This window comes from Bactrocera latifrons, unplaced genomic scaffold, assembly GCF_001853355.1.
Source record: "Bactrocera latifrons isolate USDA-ARS-PBARC rearing strain unplaced genomic scaffold, ASM185335v1 scaffold_60, whole genome shotgun sequence".
Taxonomy (NCBI): Eukaryota; Metazoa; Arthropoda; class Insecta; order Diptera; family Tephritidae; genus Bactrocera; species Bactrocera latifrons.
Genome location: NW_017537268.1, coordinates 1,047,375 through 1,067,900, shown reverse-complemented (window position 1 = coordinate 1,067,900; position 20,526 = coordinate 1,047,375). Strand labels below are relative to the sequence as shown.

General features: G+C 34.7%; 4 protein-coding genes across 25 annotated transcripts in view; 2 read left to right on the top strand and 2 right to left on the bottom strand.

Moving 5' to 3' along the window:
• Positions 1-10,256, bottom strand: part of LOC108975004 (protein-methionine sulfoxide oxidase Mical) — an 84,668-nt gene extending 74,412 nt beyond the window's left edge. For 6 of the 15 annotated variants that reach the window (XR_001993836.1, XR_001993837.1, XM_018943194.1 and 3 more), the window contains exons 1-2: positions 10,012-10,197; positions 9,086-9,182 (exon numbers count right to left, since the gene is read on the bottom strand). The gene's annotated coding sequence lies outside the window, so the exon portion shown is untranslated. The other 9 variants (XM_018943189.1, XM_018943192.1, XM_018943193.1 and 6 more) reach the window with 6 other exon arrangements.
• A 513-nt stretch (positions 10,257-10,769) lies between these two features.
• On the top strand, positions 10,770-12,249 carry LOC108974993 (WD repeat-containing protein 61). The gene is made up of 6 exons (XM_018943171.1): positions 10,770-10,860; positions 10,928-10,969; positions 11,033-11,297; positions 11,360-11,598; positions 11,677-11,864; positions 11,926-12,249. Exons 1-6 carry the CDS (start codon positions 10,858-10,860, stop codon positions 12,197-12,199), a joined length of 1,011 nt encoding a protein of 336 aa, XP_018798716.1. The 5' UTR covers positions 10,770-10,857; the 3' UTR covers positions 12,200-12,249.
• Positions 12,238-13,238, bottom strand: LOC108974994 (protein NDUFAF4 homolog). The gene is made up of 4 exons (XM_018943172.1): positions 13,022-13,238; positions 12,870-12,961; positions 12,583-12,805; positions 12,238-12,522 (listed from the first exon to the last, which is right to left on the bottom strand). The coding sequence occupies exons 1-4, from the start codon at positions 13,164-13,166 to the stop codon at positions 12,407-12,409; spliced, it is 576 nt and encodes a 191-aa protein (XP_018798717.1). The 5' UTR covers positions 13,167-13,238; the 3' UTR covers positions 12,238-12,406.
• A 323-nt stretch (positions 13,239-13,561) lies between these two features.
• The window catches only part of LOC108975045 (serine/threonine-protein kinase Warts), a 24,319-nt gene continuing 17,354 nt past the window's right edge, over positions 13,562-20,526 (top strand). Inside the window, exons 1-2 of one of the 8 annotated variants that reach the window (XM_018943287.1) lie at positions 13,562-13,718; positions 18,758-19,071. The gene's annotated coding sequence lies outside the window, so the exon portion shown is untranslated. The other 7 variants (XM_018943285.1, XM_018943289.1, XM_018943286.1 and 4 more) reach the window with 7 other exon arrangements.

Here is a 20,526-nt window from a genome sequence, read left to right as displayed (position 1 = left end):
TTACACCGTCGTTGAAATTGAAGCACGTTGAAAAAATCGCTCTGACCTTGAATTCAATTGAACGACAGACCTACTCACAGACAAAGTCAAGTGACAAAGCCATTGTCAGCAGCAGGAGAATACCAAGTACACCACTTTAAATCAAATAACAATAAAAACAACACTTCAGCACAAAGTCGACCAAAACATCACCCCGGCGCTCATAGCAAAACTGGTGACGAGAGTTGAACTGCACAGCAACAACAACGCGTCATGACATCGACACCCAATATTATGGCGAACACTACGCAGCGGACGAAGAGGAACTGAACTTATCACAAATGCAATGAAATTTGAATACGTTAAGTCAAATAAAAAGTTAGTTTTCCGTTGCATTTTGTTTTATTTATATAGTTTGTATGTTTTTTCGCTTTCGTTATGCTTCTTTTTCGCTACAATCGTAGTGCAGTGTGTAGTGTGGTGAAGAGGGGAGTGAGGCTTAATGTGGCCAGAAACAAATTAAATATGTATATAAGTATGTATGTTTGTATAAGTGGTATTTAATTTCAGAAAAGTAGGCAAGAGATACGGATTCCCATTTGGATTTCTTTGCTCCAAAGTCATATCTATCAGGGAGTATATTTGTATGTTCCCATATGTTATCCATGAAGTATAATTATTTAAGAGAACCGAGGAGATTACAAAATAGTTGATGAGTTCTTAAATTACTTACTTGGAACAACTGTACTTAAATATCGACTTATCATATTCGAGATATCGCGACTTTTTTCTTTTCTAAAAGGAAATATATGTTACGAAACTTTATGTGTGTTAAACTTTATGGTTTGTATACTGAGTAAATTGAGAATATTGCTTTATCTAATATTATAAACAATATAATGTTAATAATATATATTTTGAGTTCTCTCAGCAATAAAAGTCAATCGCCAATAAATATTGACAGCTTTATCTGTACTATCACAAGTACTTGAGAGGTTTATTAAAGCAGTTCTTCCAGTACTCACACTCGAAATTTAAGTTGAATCGGTTTCTTGAAATATGAATATACATACTTGTTTAAAATTAGAATTTTAAAATAAGACACTTTTAAAACACTTTTTTTATACTCTATATACATACATACATATATGTATATAATATACCCTGTATCAACTTTCCCAAGAAGTTTGTAGCAGACAGAAGGAAATGTCAACTACCCTATTAAAACTGTATGTAAACAGGTAAATGAGCTGAGTAAATTTAAACATGTCCATCTGTTTCTATATATGCAAACTAGTCTCTTTGTAACATTTTGAACATGTTTTTTTCTCATAAAGAACCTGCAGAACAAAGAAGTTCCATTAAATTTTGTGCGCCAAATCAAAATTCTGGTGCCGAAACGTTCCGCATGTTGGAACATGCCTTCGGTGATAATTGTTTACCGCGGGAAAGTGTTCTTGATTGGAACAAATTATTCAAAGAAGGTCGAGAATGCGTTGACTACGAACCACGTTCAAGACGGCCATCAACAGCAACTGATGTTCAACACGTCAATAAAATAACGAAATTGAGGTTTGAGAATCAACGATTAATAGTTAGGGATCTTACTGACAACGTCGGTATATCGGATCAGATTATTTGGACCTAAGAAAAGTGAAAGCACGATTGGTTTAAAAATACTAAATTTTTTCGAACAATAGCGTCGCTTTAAAGTCTGTGAAACAATGCTTTGCGACTACCAGAATAACATTAAAAGTATTATTTCTGGCTATGAGTCTAAGATCTATGTTTACGGCTCGGGAACAGACAATCAATCAGCCGAATATCATGCCAAAGTTCTGCCGCCGCCGAGAAAAACCTCTCTTCGGATCTGCAATCTTCTGTGATGATTGACCTTCGACTAAATCAATACATCATACTGAAAAGTGCTTAAATGCATCGAAATACGCTTAAATCGAAATCCATACAATTGAGAACTATTTTCACAAAGTCTGCAACAATAAACAAAAAATCAATTGACAGAAGCAGTAAATGTCAGAGTGTTAACAATTTTAGAGTTGATTTCGCATGCAAGCAGAGTTGCAATTGCCTATGGGCAGCATTTATCTAACCCAAAAAAGTGTGTTTTGTTAAAGGGCGTCTTTGTAAAAACACATTTTCTCACCATTCGATAAATGAATGAACAAATGGACCAACCAGCTAGGCTGGCCGGCCCGACTCAGCTGCTTATTAACCTCTTCCCATTCTGCTTGCCGTCGCTTGTACGCCTATACACGCGCTCACGCGTTCGTGCGTTCGTGAGGCACAACACCTGTCCGCCTTTGAAACACGCTATACGATTCTGCCAATCAGTGTTAATATGTATTTTACATTCAACTACACAGAAATGCATTACAGCCGTCATTTTTTCAACCAACAACGATGTCAGCATGTAAACGAGTGTATATAGGAATATTTAATAAAATATGTAAATCTAAACAATGTTTGTATGTGTGTATGTCTTATATGCCATGAGCTTTTGTATCAAATGTTCACCTCTGTGGGCGCCTAAAAGGTACTCGTTCCGCAAATGCTCGCGCTCGCATTTGCCTTGCGCTCATATTTGAAATTTTCAAGCTTCAGTGACTTCTTTCATGCTGCCTGTGACGTTGTTCATAACATTTTCAATTACATATATACAAGTGCATATGCATGCATATACGGGTTATGCATGCATTTCACACACACGCAACGTGTATACCTATCTAATGTATATATATTACCATAATACATACAAATAATTATATGGGCACACGTGTGTTGCTTGCGCTGTATGCCGCTATGCCTAAGCCTTGGTTCGCCCTAATTACTTTTACTGCATTTTACTGATTTTAGATAAAATCCGCATTAGCGGCTCAGCGCAGAGTTTTACTCTTGGGTCATGCTACTGAGGGTAATCATAGACTGACGATTTTATTATATTTGCCGAGTTTATCATTTAATATATTTAAATCTAATTTGTTGGTCGTACCGTAATGTGTTTGCATATTCATTGGTGCGCGCTTTTAGTGGCATACGAGCTTAATATTTGCATAAACATACACGAAATTTGAAATTGCGCTGCCAAAGAGTATTTCAAGCAATTCCATAGAAATTGAAGGGATTGTCAAATGAGACAAATGTTTATAAAGATTTCATGAAAGCTTAAAAATGGAAAAGTCGTATAAGTAGAATGTTTTTATTAGCAAAATTAAGTTTGTGATCGCTTGACTCAGTTTGTTTGATAATGATGATAACCAGCAAACAGAAAATACGCCATTTTTACATTACTTCTTGCAAAAGCGAAATGTTCAGATAAATTTTCCATATTTTGGACGGCCAATAGCCGAAAATAGGGCTAAATAATGGAGATCGTAGAGTCCGGCAGTCATGTAAGCACTGTCGATTAACTTCGGTTGCACCGAGGCTAGACTACCCTTCTCTTAAGACATAAGACATTGAAGCAAACTCTTGTAGGGCCCAAAATGGTGATCTAGTGGTTGATATTCAGAGCATACTGAAGTTATGGCGGGAACGCTACTCCAGCCTGTTGAACGGCAGTGAAAGTATAACATCTGGAGATGGCGAACCCGATTTCCCAATCGATGACGATGGCATAGATATTCGATTTCCCGACTATGATCAGGTTCGAATAGCAATTACTCGCCTGAAGAACAACAAAGCAGCAGGGGGCTGGATAAGGAAGCGAAGCACATGGGTCTGATTGTAAACGAGGACAAGACGAAATATCTCCTGTCATCAAACAAACAGTCATCGCACTTTACTATTGACAATCATAACTTTGAAGTCGTAGATGATTTCGTATAATTAGGGACCAGCATAAACACTAACAAAAACGCACAATAAATCTGCTAACAGATGTCACTTCGGACTGAATAGTAAACTCCTCTCTCGACGAACAAAGACCAAATTCTGCATCATCATTCCCGTCATGCTATATTATATGTACGCTGCAAAGGCATGCACAATGATATCATCTGATAAGTCAGCCTTAGGAGTGTTTCAGAGGAAAGTTTTGCAGACGACTTATGGCATTTTGCCCATTGGTAACAGCGAGTACCGCGGTCGATACGGCGACATTGACATAATTCATCGAATCAAGAGACATCAACAGCGCTGAATAGGTCATGTTGTCCGGATGGAAACGAATACTCCAGCTTTGAATGTTTGAACTTTTTCTTAAAAGAACTTGACTTTGATCGATCAGTTTTTATGGCAGATATATGCTGTAGTGGTCTGATATCAGCGTTTCCGACAAATGAGTAGCTTCTTGGAAGAAAAGGATATGCGCATAATTTCACAGCGATATCTCAACAGCGATATTATTCTGAGTGTTACAAACATCATGGCAAGCTGATTCAAGATAGAAAAATAGTATCTCTTTATGCGGAAGTTTGATAGCTATTGCACTGGCACCAACCATGTTGTTCAAAGAAAATGTTGACCATATTATTTGACATTAAATGAAAGAGGAAGAGAAAACATTATCGATTCGAAAACCGTTTGTGCTCTTTCTATAAATCAGTTGTCGCAAATATAAAATTCGTTGCAGTCGTATACATAAATAATATATAGTTGTTAAATGTGTCAATTGTGATGCTGGATTACTCATATTTCTATAACTTTTCTGCAGCAAAATGTAAGCTAAGAAATAAAAACAATTTGTATAATGGCCTGTGACAAAGTTTGTGAATGTTGCCGACGCCAGGAAGTGCAGAGTGCTGTTTGTTGCACAAATAGACCCACATACATACATATTTATGTACATATGTAGATGTACTTCAACTGCTCTTAAAACTGGGTTTGTTGTTCGAACGCGAAATGTTCAAGTGAAATGGTGCCAAGAGTGCAAACGCTAGCGATGCTATTACTGCAAGTCACAGTGCATAAAGTGCACAATGCCTCACACAAAGGGAAGCATCAAAAGAATAGGGCGGAAAATATGGCGATGAAAAATACCCGTTGATCTATGTGGGGTGTAACGAATTTGTTAACTCGTTAGCATTTCAGTTGGTGGAAAATGGCGGCAAGAAAATCGCATAATGGTTGGACTGTAAATACTTACGCTACATTAGTTATCCTGCAGTAGTGTTGGGAAAATTGTATACGATTGTTCTGTTTGCGAACAAAAAAAAATCGGAGTTTCTTATATTAAAAGAGGGGTTTTCGAAGACAATGTGGATTGACATATGATGTTTTCTTATATATCATCTTCTGTCAACTTTTTTATGTGTAAAATTATATTGAATTCATAAACACTTAAGCCTTTTAAATACTCTCTAAAGTTTATAGCATAAACAACCAGTTCTGAAAAACGTTATAAAGCAAATGTAAAGGAGTTAATATCATGGTATATCCACTTACAACTATGAAACACACTTTCTATACATTTTTATTTAAAAATTCATTTCATTTAAGAAATAAATAAAAAGTAAATTTACTTCACTTTGATCTCTACTTAAAATTATTTCAAATCCAAAAACCTAAAAAAAAATTAAAGCTGTATCTGAAAACTGATGGGTAAATTGACATGGAAAGCTTTTTGCTTTCTGATGAGACCTTAACGCACCTAACCTCACAGTATTAATTATGAAGAATAAAAATTAAAACTTCATGCCACAATCAATTCTGCAATTATCAAACTAGGGAAATAAAAAAAGCTGAAGTGGAATTTATTAGAGTAAATGCAGCGCTGCAACGTCCAATAGAAAGAAAGGGAGAAAACTAAGTGTCGCAGCCCAAAAAAATACATACATTGAACTTTTTAGGTTTCACAACAACTACATGCATATACATACATATCTGAGAAAACATTCTATTTGTGTCGGCAGGGTGAGCAACCAGTGCAGCCAATTCTTTTATGTGCATGTCCTTTCTTTCAAAGCGTCAACTTGGAGCCACATTCATGCATGACATCATACCAACAAGACGTAGAGGCGCCAACCAGATACGCATAGCATACGAGAACGCACAAGCAATTTGTATGCTTTTCGGTTTTTGCTTTTTAATATGTGACTACATATCTAGTGCTGTGTCATACAGAAAAAATTCAGATATTTACATGCTATTTTTATGTGGTGCTCAAGAAAATAGCCGCCTGAAGCGTTTCACTTGCATAGGGTGAAAGCTGTAGAGCTTCTGACTGACCTTGACTGACTTGGCGCAGCGAGCAGCACTTAATTATTTTCAGCAATTGACTGTCAGCATCAAAATCAGCAGCAGCTTTAGCCATACGGTTGGTGCTGTTGGCATTGCATACTAAATTACAAGTAATGTGGTTGGAAATATTCAAGCGTGCAGCTGGGCATTTTAGTAACGGAGAGTGTAAATAAGCATTCAAATCAATTACTAAGTGACAACGTGTAGCGTGCTAGTTACGTTGAACTCGCCTCGAAGCTCTGCAAGTCATCTAGCCGTGGGTTGAGCGCTTCTGAGTCATTCCGTCAATGATTGCTTAAATTATTCGACACAACTTAGTCGCAGCTGACAAAAAAAAGTCTTTCTGCCGTTCATTCAGAGCCTTCGTCATTGTCGTAATCATTAACATCGTGCTATCGCCGCATCATATGAACATACATATAGAATATACATGTATGTGTGTATGTGTTACAAGCATAAGCTATCTACAGCGGGCGCTTTCCTTGTCTTCATCGCTTTTGTTTGTTTCTTTTCATATTCACACCAGAATAATAGTGCGATAAGTTGTAGTACAGCGCTTTGTGCCGGTCATGAACTTTGCAGCTGAGCTAACGCGTTCGTTGCCTGGGCTACGACTAAGTTGTTATCTGCCGGGCAGACAGCAGCTTAATAATCAACTAAATTTATTGTGCATTCACTCGTTACAAGTATACATATACCCATATGTATGTATGTATGTATGCATGATATAACGCTGTGTGTCTGTATGTATATTGGGAGATGAAAGAAATTGCTGCATTCACGCTGGTGATACCCTAGGTGAAGATTATTGGAGCATTATGAATTGCATTATAACCGGGCGGAAATTTGTTAATGAAAACTGAAGCAAATTTATGCCGTTAAAATATAAGGGAACATGCTGGCGTTAAAGAAAAATATACCATGCGAAGAACTATAAGACTTGACAATTATGGTTTTTTTTTTAATATTTTAATATTGATTTAGAATGAGTAGTTTTTAAAACAGAAGAGGACGTGTGCAAAATTTCAGACCGATATCTCATATCGTACATATATGCAAACAGACATGGCTAATCGATTCAGTTTGTCACTTTTCACTGATCTTATATACTTTTAAGAGCATCTGACGTTTTTTTTTGAAACGAGATCAATATCTGAAATCGAAAGGAAGAAAAATACATTTATTAATCGATAAACAAACTGTTCGAAGTTCAAAAATATGCTTATCGCCGGCTTAGAAACTGAAATATGTACTAAGAATTCATAAGCTAAAATTTAAAGCAGAGACATGTTTTTGATATTGGATATTTTTCAAAGTACGATGTCATAGAATGCATTTAGCATGCAACAATTAAAGTTAAACGTCTGTTGACCACTCTTCAAAGCACTGCATAATAAAATATTTTAGGTTTGTCTAACGCTTTGTTCGGTATATTTTTCCACGGGCAGAAGGTGAATTTACAACGAGCAAACACAGCTGAAAATAGTTCAAATGCATAAATGCCAAGCCTCGGTGGCATTTGTGAATGAGGAGAGCGAAAAGCGGCACATTGGCATGCCAGTCTGCGACACCTAACCCCAGGCGAAGTCTTGAAGCGAAGGAAAAGCAATATAAAAAAAGATACGCTCTTACTTAGGTAAGCAAGCGCTGTGCAGTCATTAGATAGGAACAAGCGAAAAAGTTCAACTTGGACTCTAAAAAAGTTTAAATTATATGACGGAGTTTCTTTTGTTATTTTAATAGAGGCAGCGCCAAGCATTCACAAGCATTGTGGAGAATGACTTAAGGCTACAACAACAACACAAAACAGCGATGCAGCGGTTACTAGTTTGTTAAAAATAGCGAATGATAGTGACTTCATTCGCGTTTATAATTACCGCGTTTATTTATTTTTTGTTTGTTGTTGTTTTCATATTTATATCTAGCATTTTTGTATTTTACTTCTTTCAGAACCGTAAAGTTGTAAATGATAGTATTGTCAGATAACTGCTGCATGCTACGCGCGATAAGATAAGGACGTAGCATTGTTTTTCCCAAAAACCTCACAAGCAAAATAACTTTTGTGTTGAAGTTAATATTTGAATTTCAATAAACATTCAATAATCTGTTCAGAAAGTTTAAGTAGCGATTTTCAATATCCACAAGAAAATCAAATCAACTTTTCAACTAAAAACTAAATTATTACTGACCAACATTTTATTGTCGCCTGAGCCGAATTTAAGTATTGTGAACAATCGCTTTGAAATCAATAATTATTTTATTTTACCGTTGCATGCAAATTTTTTTGTTATTATGCCTAAATTTATAAAAGTGAATTCACGGGTACATGCAACGTACTTACATACATATGTATGCATATACAGACGTATTTATTTAGGTAAGAGTATTTGTATGCATGCATTATGTATATTTATACAAAGGTTTGTATGCTTAACGCCAAAACACAGCTATTTATGCTTATATTTTACCAACGCTGAACTCTACGACTGAGTGTCGAACAACTATTTTAAGAATGACAATTGTTCGCACCTGGCTATTTAGCACATATGTATGTACATACCTACTCATGCAGAGCGAAATTTGGAACAAAATGGAAATATGAATATTTTACTGGAATTATTGGAAGTTATTTATTTTTTGCAATACAAATTTTGCAATAAGAATTCTGTTAAAATTAAATTAAAATTTGTTCATATAGCAAACAATTTTTCAAAATATTTAAACTATAAATATTTATCTGCTTAGAAATAAACAAACTACATTGTTTATACCATTCCAAATCAGAAGTTACCTAAAATCAATTCAAAATTTCTGTCTTAAGCATATACTTATTATTTTATTTACTAGATGTACTTATTTATGTATGATAATACATAATACTAAATATACGCAAATTACTGGTACTTACATTTCTCGATATTTTCCAAACGTTTTATTTTTTCTTAAACTATTTTTCGATTTTGGTTGGTTGTGTTGTATCTCTTTTGTTCAACAGAGACCTCGTACTACAATTAAACGTCGAATTTTAGTCGATAATAGAAAATAGGGACGAACATAGAAAACAAAATTTCATTAAAAAAACCGGTTGCACTTTTGTTTATAAGAAACAGCACGACGAAGTACATATGTACAATAAGTGTGCATATATGGATGTATGCATATGTAATTGCATATACCACGTGCACATGTGTATGTTTGTTAAAGCAGGATATTTTTGGACTATTTCTTATTTTAATGAAAATTATCAAAAGCATAAAAAAATTAACAATAAGAAAAATTAGTTTCAATCAATCTCATTTCCTAACTTAAACCCTAACAATGTCTAATCATTACTGCGACAAACAAGTAGGTGTTATGTCAATAACACTATCATTTCAAAATATCTATTATAGCATAATCTACAAAAAATTCTAAAGAACTGCAAAGTATTTATTTGAAAATGTTTCCCATTAATGTTAAGTGCTCCAACAGAAGGCACCGGCCATACTGTTTACTGTCTGACTAATTCTGAACGTTTATCCGTCCACTCAAATTCGACTCTTATGCGCAGGAGTATCCAAAGTATCCAACATATTTAGATACATATACAAATAAGAATCTGATTAATCACACGCGCCGCAGAGAACAATTTTTAATTTTTTATAACGCCAAAAATAAATTGGAGCTCTTATTTGATTTACAATCGATTTTGTACATTAGAAAGCACACAGATTTTTAAGATTTCACCAAATAACTTAAAAATATATTTTTTGTTTAGCATTCACTTCTTTATTTGGATTTTCTCCGGCTATCGCCATATTTTCTGCTCAATTTCTTTGCTTTTACTATTCTTACATTTTTTTATTATCGTGTATTTTCAATGCATTCATTCACTCGTTGTTTCGTAACAATCGGTTATTTTTCGTTTAATTGCACATAAATTCAATCAAATTTTTCACACTGTGATTTCAATTTGTATTAAATATGTTATCTGTTATCGAGCGGTTGAGGAGCTTCTACTCCTAAATTATTTATATTTCTGAAATAAGGATTAATATGAATGCGCTCACCAAAACCGTTCACCACATTCAACTCTGCCGTTTCACGAGAAATGACTGCAGTGACAGGTAGATTAGGCCCCAAAATGCATTACTGGGAAAATCCCCCACATTTGTAGTAGTAGATTTTAAAGTGTACACACGTTACCATTTAATGTGTCTTTACCAATTTCTCAAAGCAGCTCATTGAAATTGTCAATGAGCTCAACTTATTAAGATCTTTTAAACGGTATAATAAATTTATAAAGAAATACTGTTTTAAAATTATAAATTAGATTTCAAAAATTAAACCGTTTTTTAGTAAAGTATGTTGAAATATGCTGAAGTAAACTCTAAGTGGCATCACTATTTCAGTGGATTATTAATATAATTTCAGTTTTATTAATTATTCTAAATTTTACATAAAAAGAGCTTTAAGGGTTTTTTTCAAAATATTCTTTATATTAATAAATATAAATTAACATTTACTTCAAATGTTTTTATAAGTATTAATTCATGAATATGGTAATACCTCATATTTTTGCAATATGGTAAGCTTGTATCTGATTTTTACAATTTGTTTTTATTTGGAATTTGTGGCAAAAAGTGTGCGGCAAATTGTGAATATAATTTAAACTGTTGCTAGTTTTATAGAATTAAAGCAATGGTAGGTAGAAAATATAAATTGTGCTTTATGCCACTTTTATAACTTACATTTTTGAATGTAATTCTAGTTCTCCCTGTTGCATAAAGAAGAGGCTGCACACGACGATGGAGTAAGATTGTTTAGCATGTGGAAATTGAGAGTTGTTAGAGTACAAATATGTTTTATATTTTAGATTTGGTCATGTTCTTGGGGACGCCTACATCCAGAAGAGGGAGATTCCGAAAATAATGCTGACCCCGAAAAAGACCCGGACGCTAGCAATGATTCAATGTACGGTAAAAAGAAGCCAGAACCGGTTGACTTTATTGTAACAGGCGGACTGGATGATTTGGTGAAAGTGTGGGATATTCGAGACGATGACCAATTAAAACTACGTCACACTTTGAAAGGACACTCTTTAGGTGTTGTTTCTGTGGCTGTCAGTCCAGATGGAAAAAGTGAGTGTCAATAGCGTTGAACTAATGAAAATAGTTTACAAGATGTTATTGTTTTTATTTAGCAATCGCTAGTAGTTCTTTAGACTCTAGTCTTTGCTTTTGGGATTCTAAAACTGGGCAACAAAAGCATTTGCTTTCGTTTGGGCCGGTTGATCTGTGGACAGTAGCTTTTTCTCCCTGCAACAAATATGTGATTTCGGGATCTAATGATGGAAAAATTTCAATGTATAGCGTTGAAACTGGAAAGGTGGAGCAAGTATTAGATCCCCAAAATGGAAAATTTACGCTAAGCATTGCCTATGTAAGTTTAAGAAGAAGTGTATTGACCGTACATATAAAACTATAAAATATGAATATAATGCCAATAATATAATTGTAGAGTCCAGATGGAAAATACATAGCAAGTGGGGCTATAGATGGCATTATTACTATATTTGATGTGGCTGCAGGCAAAGTGGCGCAAACTTTGGAAGGTCATGCCATGTCGGTTAGAAGCTTGTGCTTTTCGCCAAACTCGCAGATGCTGCTAACTGCTTCAGATGATGGACATATGAAACTATACGATGTGTATGTATATAATGTTTACACCTACTACATTTACTATGAGTTTTTATCACAATTTTTATAGAGCTCATTCGGACGTAGCGGGGACTTTATCTGGTCATGCCTCGTGGGTGCTGTGTGTTTCGTTCTCGGAAGATGGCAAACATTTCGCTTCTTCTTCTAGTGATATGAGCGTAAAAATTTGGGATTTCGCCGAACGCAAATGCATGCATACATTTTCAGAACATAGTGACCAAGCTTGGGGAGTAAAATACAGTTTATCAGATGACAAAGTTATATCTGTATCGGAAGACAAATCTTTGAATCTGTATAATTGTCCGCCTAATATTATTGTTTAACAAAACTCAATAAAAAATGTAATATAAAATCGGTTCGATTTCGACGCGGATATTTTTAGCATTTAATTCATATTTGATAACAATTATTTATACTTATCAACTATCGACTACATTGAGCTTTAACGTATTTCTCAAACGACAAAGTGTGGTATATCTTGTTGATAGAAGTAACAAGACTACCGTTTTTCTAGTGTAACGGCGGGGGTATTAATCTTCTGACTTGCTTTCAATTAATTTCTTACTGGATTGGGACAGAATACGTTCCTTTTGACCTTTATCTGGGATGTACACGTTAAAGCTTTTAAAATAATGAAGAACGTTACCTAAAAAATATGGTTATTATTTAAAACCGGCAGAACAAGTAGTTAAAATAACCTATTTACCGACAACTTCTTCTTTCAATTTATAGTCTGACGCAATTCTTTGTTTCGTCCACAATTCCGGGTCACTTTGATGGTCCGTTATGAATTGCATCGCTTGTCGCAGAGTACAACGTCCCGCCACAACCCGTGTTGGTTCTCTGTATCCATACTCGAAATCTTGTGGAGTTTTTCTACTTAATGGAAGCGGTTTATTAGGGTCTGTGCGCTGTGCAGCATAGTCAATCTATTTGTAATGAAATTATTTAATGCATATTGAAAAATTGGTCATTAAGACCTATTTAACCCACAAATTTATCCTCGGAAGTTACATAAACATTTTTTAATCGATCATCCAATGCTAAATCTTTTTTGTTCAGTTTATCAACCAGCTGCGGATCCACTAAATAAATAGAATTAATCTAAATTTACATTTTTAGTCATCAAATGATTTCATATTTACATTCAAGAGCTCGTTGCATATCCTGAATATTGGATTCATATTTCGGTGCCGGCACAGGTTTGTCACGCTCTAGTATGCGATGTGCCCTATTTTCCACATTGAATCGGTTCATTTTATTGGCGACCATTGACATGACTTTACCCATATTGTATTATATTTATATTTCTTTTAACTGCGGTTTAGTTTACGACCTACCTACAAAGTAATTGTATATGAAATTAGAAATAACCTAAAATTAAAGGTGAATTGAAACAGCTGTTTCAAGTAGTGTTAACTCCGCAAACTTTACGCGCTCAAATATTTCATATTCCAACAATCCCAAATTAAGAATAAAATTGTGCTATTATGTAAAATTATATTTATGTAAATTAGCAGACCAAATTTAAGCACTCCTTAATTATAATATAATCATATTGTTCAACTTTTTCTTAATATATTGTGGTAAAATTTAGTGTGAAAGTGCAACACTGCGTACAATTAATTTTTCAGTACCAACGAGTGTATTTGACCGAATACATACTCGTCGAACATCATCTCGTTGCATTTGCTATTGTTCATAGTTCTTTGCGTGTGCTCTAAACTTTTTACCATTATTATTTTCCAATTAGACGCGTCGAAATCGAACAAAAATATTTTCAAAATATTATTTACTGTGAATATACTGTTATGTGATGTTTATAAAGTGTATTTATGCAAGGTGAGAAGGAGTAAATTGAATTTAAAGTTGTGGAATTTCAGTGAGTCTCCCGAGTTCTGGTATTCGTTCGCAATAAGAGGAATTCATTTGACCCCGTCTCCTCCCATGCGTTTGTCCAATAAGTTATCAACGATACGAATGAATCTAGTACAATAAATTGCTCGCTGCTCTGTTGTGTGCTGTGCTCGCGCTCGACGTTCCGTGTCCGTGTGGCTAGATATCTGTCGGTCTGCCGCTGATTGTCTTTCAAATTGCTCAAATGCAACAGTTCCGCACGTGTAAAAAGTATACTTTGACAGTGAAATGAAATAAATAAGAAAATATACTTTATTTTTCCATTGGCGTCATATGTAAATTCTGTTTATGGAATCAAAACTCGAATACGCAAGCTTTGTTACAAGTGTAATGCAGACGGTTGTGATAAATACTTATTAGATATATGTATTTTGATAGTGTGTTTATGTACGTAGTGGGCACGTTAATTACGATAAGAAGAATTTTAGGATTAAATCGTTCAAACATGAACCAGGGAGAAAATCGAATTGAATACAAAAGTTGTGCTCTAAAATACTGAAAAAAAGGATATGTGATATAAAAAACAAATTTAAAAATCTATATTTTGCAACTGTATATATGTACATGTAACTGGACATTGCTAACCAGTTGTGGTGTAACTGTTAAAGATTCTAATTACCTCATTATCTCGTTTCCCATGTAAACTTATTGCTTCTAAGAAGAGAAAATATTTGTTTCTTGTTTTTAAACAATAATTATGTGCCTAAAAACGTACCTATTACATATCTTAAAAAATCTTTATAAAAGTTCTACATATAATAATATCTACTGTGTGCCGGAAATTTATTCATACTTAGTACATTTGGATAAGTACGTAAATATACTCAGAAAGGTTTTTTTTGTCTTATAATAATTCAAAAAAAGATAAATTAGTTTTCATTGTTGAATAAAATGAATTTAAAGATTTTTATTGTTTTCGCAATACAGCCGTGGCTTCAAAATTAAGAAGAATAAGCATCCTAAAATAGAGGACTTAATAACAGTCGCATACTCAGAATAGATGTAAAGTTTTGCTTCGTTAATTTCTATTTTTCTATAATAACTCTATGAATAGAGATTAGCGGCAAATGTAATGATTACTTAGCTGTATGTTTGGATGGAAATTAAATCTATTTTAAAAAATTCATCAGAGATTTGAAACATTAAATTATTAATAGATCTATAGACAACTCAATTCCTATTCCATATTATATGGTACAGATGAACATAGCGCTTGGGATCTATACCATTGCTATCCTTTTATTATTGTCGGCTTTACTGTTTAACTTGTTCTAATATTTAAGCAGATCATACATATAATAAAATTTAATTTTTTTGTTTTCTTTTTAATATTTTCACATTCCTTTTAAAACTACATAAATCCTTTTATTTTGTAAGAAATTAGCAATAAATGGATTAATTACGGTGTATGTGTGAAATTTATCGGTTTTATGAAATAAAGTAATAGTGTTTATATATGTGTAGGGAACAGTCACTTTTATTATTTTGTCCACAGCTGTATATATGTACATACATACTTATTTCTGCCAAGAATCGGATCAAGTAAATACAAACTTGCATGATAAAAAAATGCGCGCGCAGCCATTGCACTTGGATGGCAAATAGTAAAAGATTGCGCTGCTTGCATGATAATTTGCAAATTGTGGACACCAATATAAAAATGTATGTATATGCATACATATATACATAAGTCGTAAATATTTAAATACCTATGACACTTGCACGAAGGCACGATTATAACAACGGCAACAACATTTTCAAATATTTCTACGATTATAACATATTCACAAAAGTAGCAATAAAATTCATTCTATATCCCGCCTCCAACTCCATTTGCGGCGACGTAAGCGGCTACAGTCGATGCTTCTGCGTCTGTCTCTGCCGCTGCCTACACCACATTATCTAGCTAAGCTGCACTACGTCAACGCTTAACGCTAACAACACCGTCAGTAACACATGGCACACACCTACTATGTACATAAGTATGTAGTCTGCGCCAACTGAATGGCTAGATGGCTGGTGGGGCTGGTTAACTTGACGGGCCCGCAAGCAACGCTTATTGCGCTGGCGCATTCATACATATTTATATATTTATGTGTATGTAGTATGTGTTTACAAGCGTTGGTAAACGATGAAAACATTTTTGAAATTCCATTCACATTCCATTATGCATTTCGAGTGCGAGTGGAGGCGACGCGGCAACGTAATGTGTATGTGTGTATTTGTGTGAGCAAATGTATAAATGTCGTACCTCTGTGCGAGTGCATACATAAATATGGACATAATTTGTCGGCATTATCACTATAAACCTATTACTGGTAGGAGACCTCAAGGACCAAACAAGCAAAAAAAAAAAAAAAACATTCGGAGGGAGCTAATCGCAGAGTGGAGCGTGAATCAGCACATTCAGCAAAGAACTAGTAGTTGAATGGAGTAGTGATTAAGTATCGCGTGCGATAATGAGGCGGCAATTACAAGTGGATTCGTTGGGGAGGAGATCGAAAAGTTTCAACTAAGCCTCTACAAGTGATCAGGCTATAAAAAGTACATACATGTATGTTAACCACTAATTCCGAGTGGGTTGGCATTTAGTTACAAAGTGGACATTTGGTTATGACGGCTGGAAATGTGTGTATTTGGTGTTGCTGGATTGGTTAAGCTTTGAATTGGTGGGGGTGAACTGTGTGCAGTGTGTATGTGTGCGCTTGTATTGCATTAGTTTTGCTTTTGGCATTTGCTTTGATCACATTACTGTCAGTGTTTATGGGGTTTCTCTTTCTGCATTATTACTTTTATCTTTGGCAATGTGGAATGATGTCGTTGCCATTGTAGTACTCTTAGCGAAAATGTAGCGCTTTGCACTTTAATGGTAGGTATGCGCTTATGCGCTTCATCTGTCAGTCATGTCATATTTTATAAAGTTTACACTTGGTCTCTCCCACTTTGTATGTGTGCGAAATAGTATTGCAATTTGCAAAGCACTTATAAAAATAAACAGTAAATTATGCTGCACCAACTAGCTCCAGGAGACAGCAGTACTATAATACGATCAGTAGCAGAAGTCCTGTGGAGGTCACATTATTTACATAATGAGGCCTTGTACTCCTGTCCCTCCCTCCTTCAAAGAGACTGTTGATAATATTTACAGAGCAGAGAAGTTTCGATAAGCTCAAATCTTTAATTCGTTCTTTATAAAAATCCAATAATCGGAGACTCTTTAAAATATATAATTATGTACATATGTATGTATGAGTATAGAAATGATCGACGTGATGAACTGATTAGAAATGTCCGTTTGTCTGACTGACGGTCGAGATCACATCTTTTTCTTCAAAGAAAGCTACTTATTTGTTGGAATGGCCGATATTGAACTACTATAACATATAGCGAAGGACCAATATTAAGTTTTTGTTGAGTGAGTTGAGTTCAAAATATACCCCAGAAATGCCCAAGCAGTTTGTTTATCGAGTTTCTACAAAGGACTGATACTTTCATCATCATATTCTATACTATTGCACCGATATCTATATGTACATAAGTGTTTATTCATCTGGAGACTTCTACTTTCGTCTACCTTCCGTTTATAAAATAGCAAATTGGTATTTATTCATATACATACAAGCAATTATAGCTATATTATATATTGTGTATTTTCTGCTATGGTATGTTGATGTGATGTGTCAACTGGCAGTGTCCATTGTCCGCTGTCTGTTTATCGTCAGTGGTCAGTCAGACAGACAGGCTGGTGCGCACAGTTGTGTGATCGCTTGGGAGCATTGCGTTTGAAAGCTTAATTGTAATTGTTGTTTTAATTTGTTGTTGCTAGTGCAAGTAACAATTTCATATTGCGTGCGAATAGCTCATGAATATTTCATGTGTGCGTGAGGCGAGAATAAGCACAACGATCAGTGCAATTGAAAATAGAAAAGCGTAAAGCGCAAAGGCGAGCCGAAGGAAAACCAAGAAAAAAAATGAATGCACGAAGAAAACGCAGAACGCACAACGCACAAATGCCGAACTTTGCAATAATTATCAGAAACAAATTCTATTTTTATCCAACGCAGCGCTGCTCTAGTCAGCTTGATGTTTGGCAGAGATACATACATACATATATACACACCATTGTACGTACATACTTACTATATGAGCTGTAGCGATCGCTCCATTCTGCTTGGTGACAGTGTGTCGGTTCCTCCAATTCACTGTAAAAAATATTAGACCATGTATTAAAGGACCGAACCAACTTTTTTTTTGAAAGACGTCTTAGGAACAATATTAGTAATGAATTTAAGTGCACTTTTTAAAGCAAATTGTCGTGGTAATTCATGGATGGCAGTTTAGAATGTAATTTTGCGTAGGTATTCTGGGGTCCTATTTTGTATCTCGATTTGAAAATGTATTCTATTCGAAATTCGAATATTTTTATAATTATGGGAAAGTTGTACAATCCTGGGCCTGAATAAATACTTACATATTTCGTTTTTTGCTTCCTACAGTTAAAAAGCTAAGGAATATTTTATACAAAAATAGAGTTAAAAATTATTATCAAGTGAATATTTCAACTTTATTCAAAGAAGGTCCTTCTGTACATAAACATAAAGTTCTCATCAATAAAAGTCTGATTCAGACAGTTTTATTATTAGTAAATTCATACCACAGATTTTTAGTGTAATAAAATCAGGTTATAATTTGTTAAACCACAATATCTTTCTGTCTGAATCAATGGATGTATTTTTGTGCCTGATGTAGATTTTTTTGCAATATGACGCTTGTGGATATTACGTAGGTTACATTTTATATTTCGAAATGAAACTGACAAATCACAACTTTTGAGATTTTTGGTGTTATACATACTCCGTGCTAGTTGGGTTGTTGACAGTAACTTAAAATATTCATATCGGCAAAAAAAAAATGGAATTAAGTCATTTAGTTCACAACATTTTAAAGCGGTTTTTTTTTTACAGTTTTTGGCGATGAGGTTCCATCAAAGGCCAGTGTGAGCAGGTATGATGAATTCAATCAGGGTCGTAGATTACTCCAAGACGAATTTCATGAAGTTCTACAAATTCAGTTGTTCCGGAAACTTTTGCAAGATCGTCATGTGGCCTATCGTGTGATTGAGATAGCTAAAGGCATTATTGGAACCAGCACACATTCAATATTGCATGAACATGTAACTGTAAAAGAATTGTACATACATTTGTCAATCGTTTGAAAAAGGCCAAGAGAATGGTTAAAAAATACGTTGCTTCGAAACACGTCTATTACATCATAAAAGGTGATGAATCATCGATTTATACGTATGAGCCCGAAAGTAAAAAGAAGTCAACTGTATATTGTTTCTTGATTAGCAAAGACCACAAAAAGGTTAACATATGTAAGCATGAAACAGTTCCAAGCAAACAGTTCTGTTTTTTGTTTTTGTTTTGAGAAACTAAAAATTTGACACAATCTTATCACTAGAATAATGTAGAACAGTAAATTGTGAGTAGTACACAACCATTTGTTTGTCAGTTGTATTTCAAGAAATTAGGAAAAGCAACCGCTGAGGACCGATCAGTCTTCGCCAGCACAATGCGGTCTTTCACAAATCGATTTTCTCAAAGCAAAATGATTTGGAAAAGCCATTGCTGCAATTTCTGATCGTAACTTAATGTACATATGAACATATACACACCTGCGCAAAATAATAGTTACACGATAAAACTTAGTACTCTCAACAGTTTAAAAAACTTTGTATGGGCTGTATGCTACAAGTTATGCTGTGAGTTTAATTAAGATAATATTGCATCGCCCTTTCTAAGAGAATGAAGCATGTGATTCCCCGAATTAATGCGTGTGTTCTCAGAAAAAAAGTTGCTCAATATAATAGTTACACATAAGTGAACTTAGCATTTTGCGAAAACAAAATTATGTAATTTTATCCAGGTTGGAAGGTTTTCTTTCAATAAAGCTCAAAATGCTGCAGATAAATAAAATACTGTTTTAATCAGATGGACCGGAAGTCACATTGTTGAAGGAGCCCGGCTGGTTTCAAACCTCAGAAAACAAGGAAAATCGCTTCGGGAAATTGGGAAATTAATGGAAAGGTCTCATAATTTTGTTAAAAATGCTTTAGGCCACAAAAAACGAGTACAGTTCTTGATCGCCACATTGTAACTATTTGAAAAAAGGACCCATCCAAGTCGTGGAAGGTGGTAGCAGCAGAAATTGGAAATGTAGTAAGTGCCCAAACAGTTCGCAGTCGTTTGCAGAAGGCCAAGCTACCAGGAGTATAGCCAGGAAAGTTCCATTAATGCGATCAAAAAATTTAGAGATGATGTTAAATTTTGCAAGAAGTCATTTAGATTGGACAGTACCTGAGGGAACTGAAAAGTGGAGAAACATCTTATGGAGCGATGAAACGAAAGTAAATTTGTTTGGAAACGATTGTGAGAGAAATGTGCGTCGTCCAAAAGGAAAGGAATTTCACGTTCGATTCACAAAAACAAAACTGTGAAACATGGAGGCGGAAACGTCATGGTGTGGGGATGTTTTTCTTGGTATGGAATATGTAGAAAACCTATGGGGAGAACTAAAAAAAAATTTGGCGAGCCAATCTTTCTCTAACAAAGACCAGTTATGGGAGTRCATACAAAAAACTTGGTATGAGATACCTAAAGAAACCTGTCAGACTTTAATCAGTAGTATGCCCAAACGAATAAATAAAGTAATCCAGAATAATGGTGGATAT

Coding starts and splice junctions, on each gene's coding strand:
- LOC108974994 (XM_018943172.1), bottom strand. CDS start 13,166: ATGGGTAAAGTCATGTCAATGGTCGCCAATAAAATGAACCGATTCAAT. Junction 12,962..13,021: donor TATGCAACGAGCTCTTGAAT/GTAAATATGAAA, acceptor CTATTTATTTAG/TGGATCCGCAGCTGGTTGAT. Junction 12,806..12,869: donor TAACTTCCGAGGATAAATTT/GTGGGTTAAATA, acceptor CATTACAAATAG/ATTGACTATGCTGCACAGCG.
- LOC108974993 (XM_018943171.1), top strand. Junction 10,970..11,032: donor AGGCTGCACACGACGATGGA/GTAAGATTGTTT, acceptor TTTATATTTTAG/ATTTGGTCATGTTCTTGGGG. Junction 11,865..11,925: donor CATATGAAACTATACGATGT/GTATGTATATAA, acceptor CAATTTTTATAG/AGCTCATTCGGACGTAGCGG.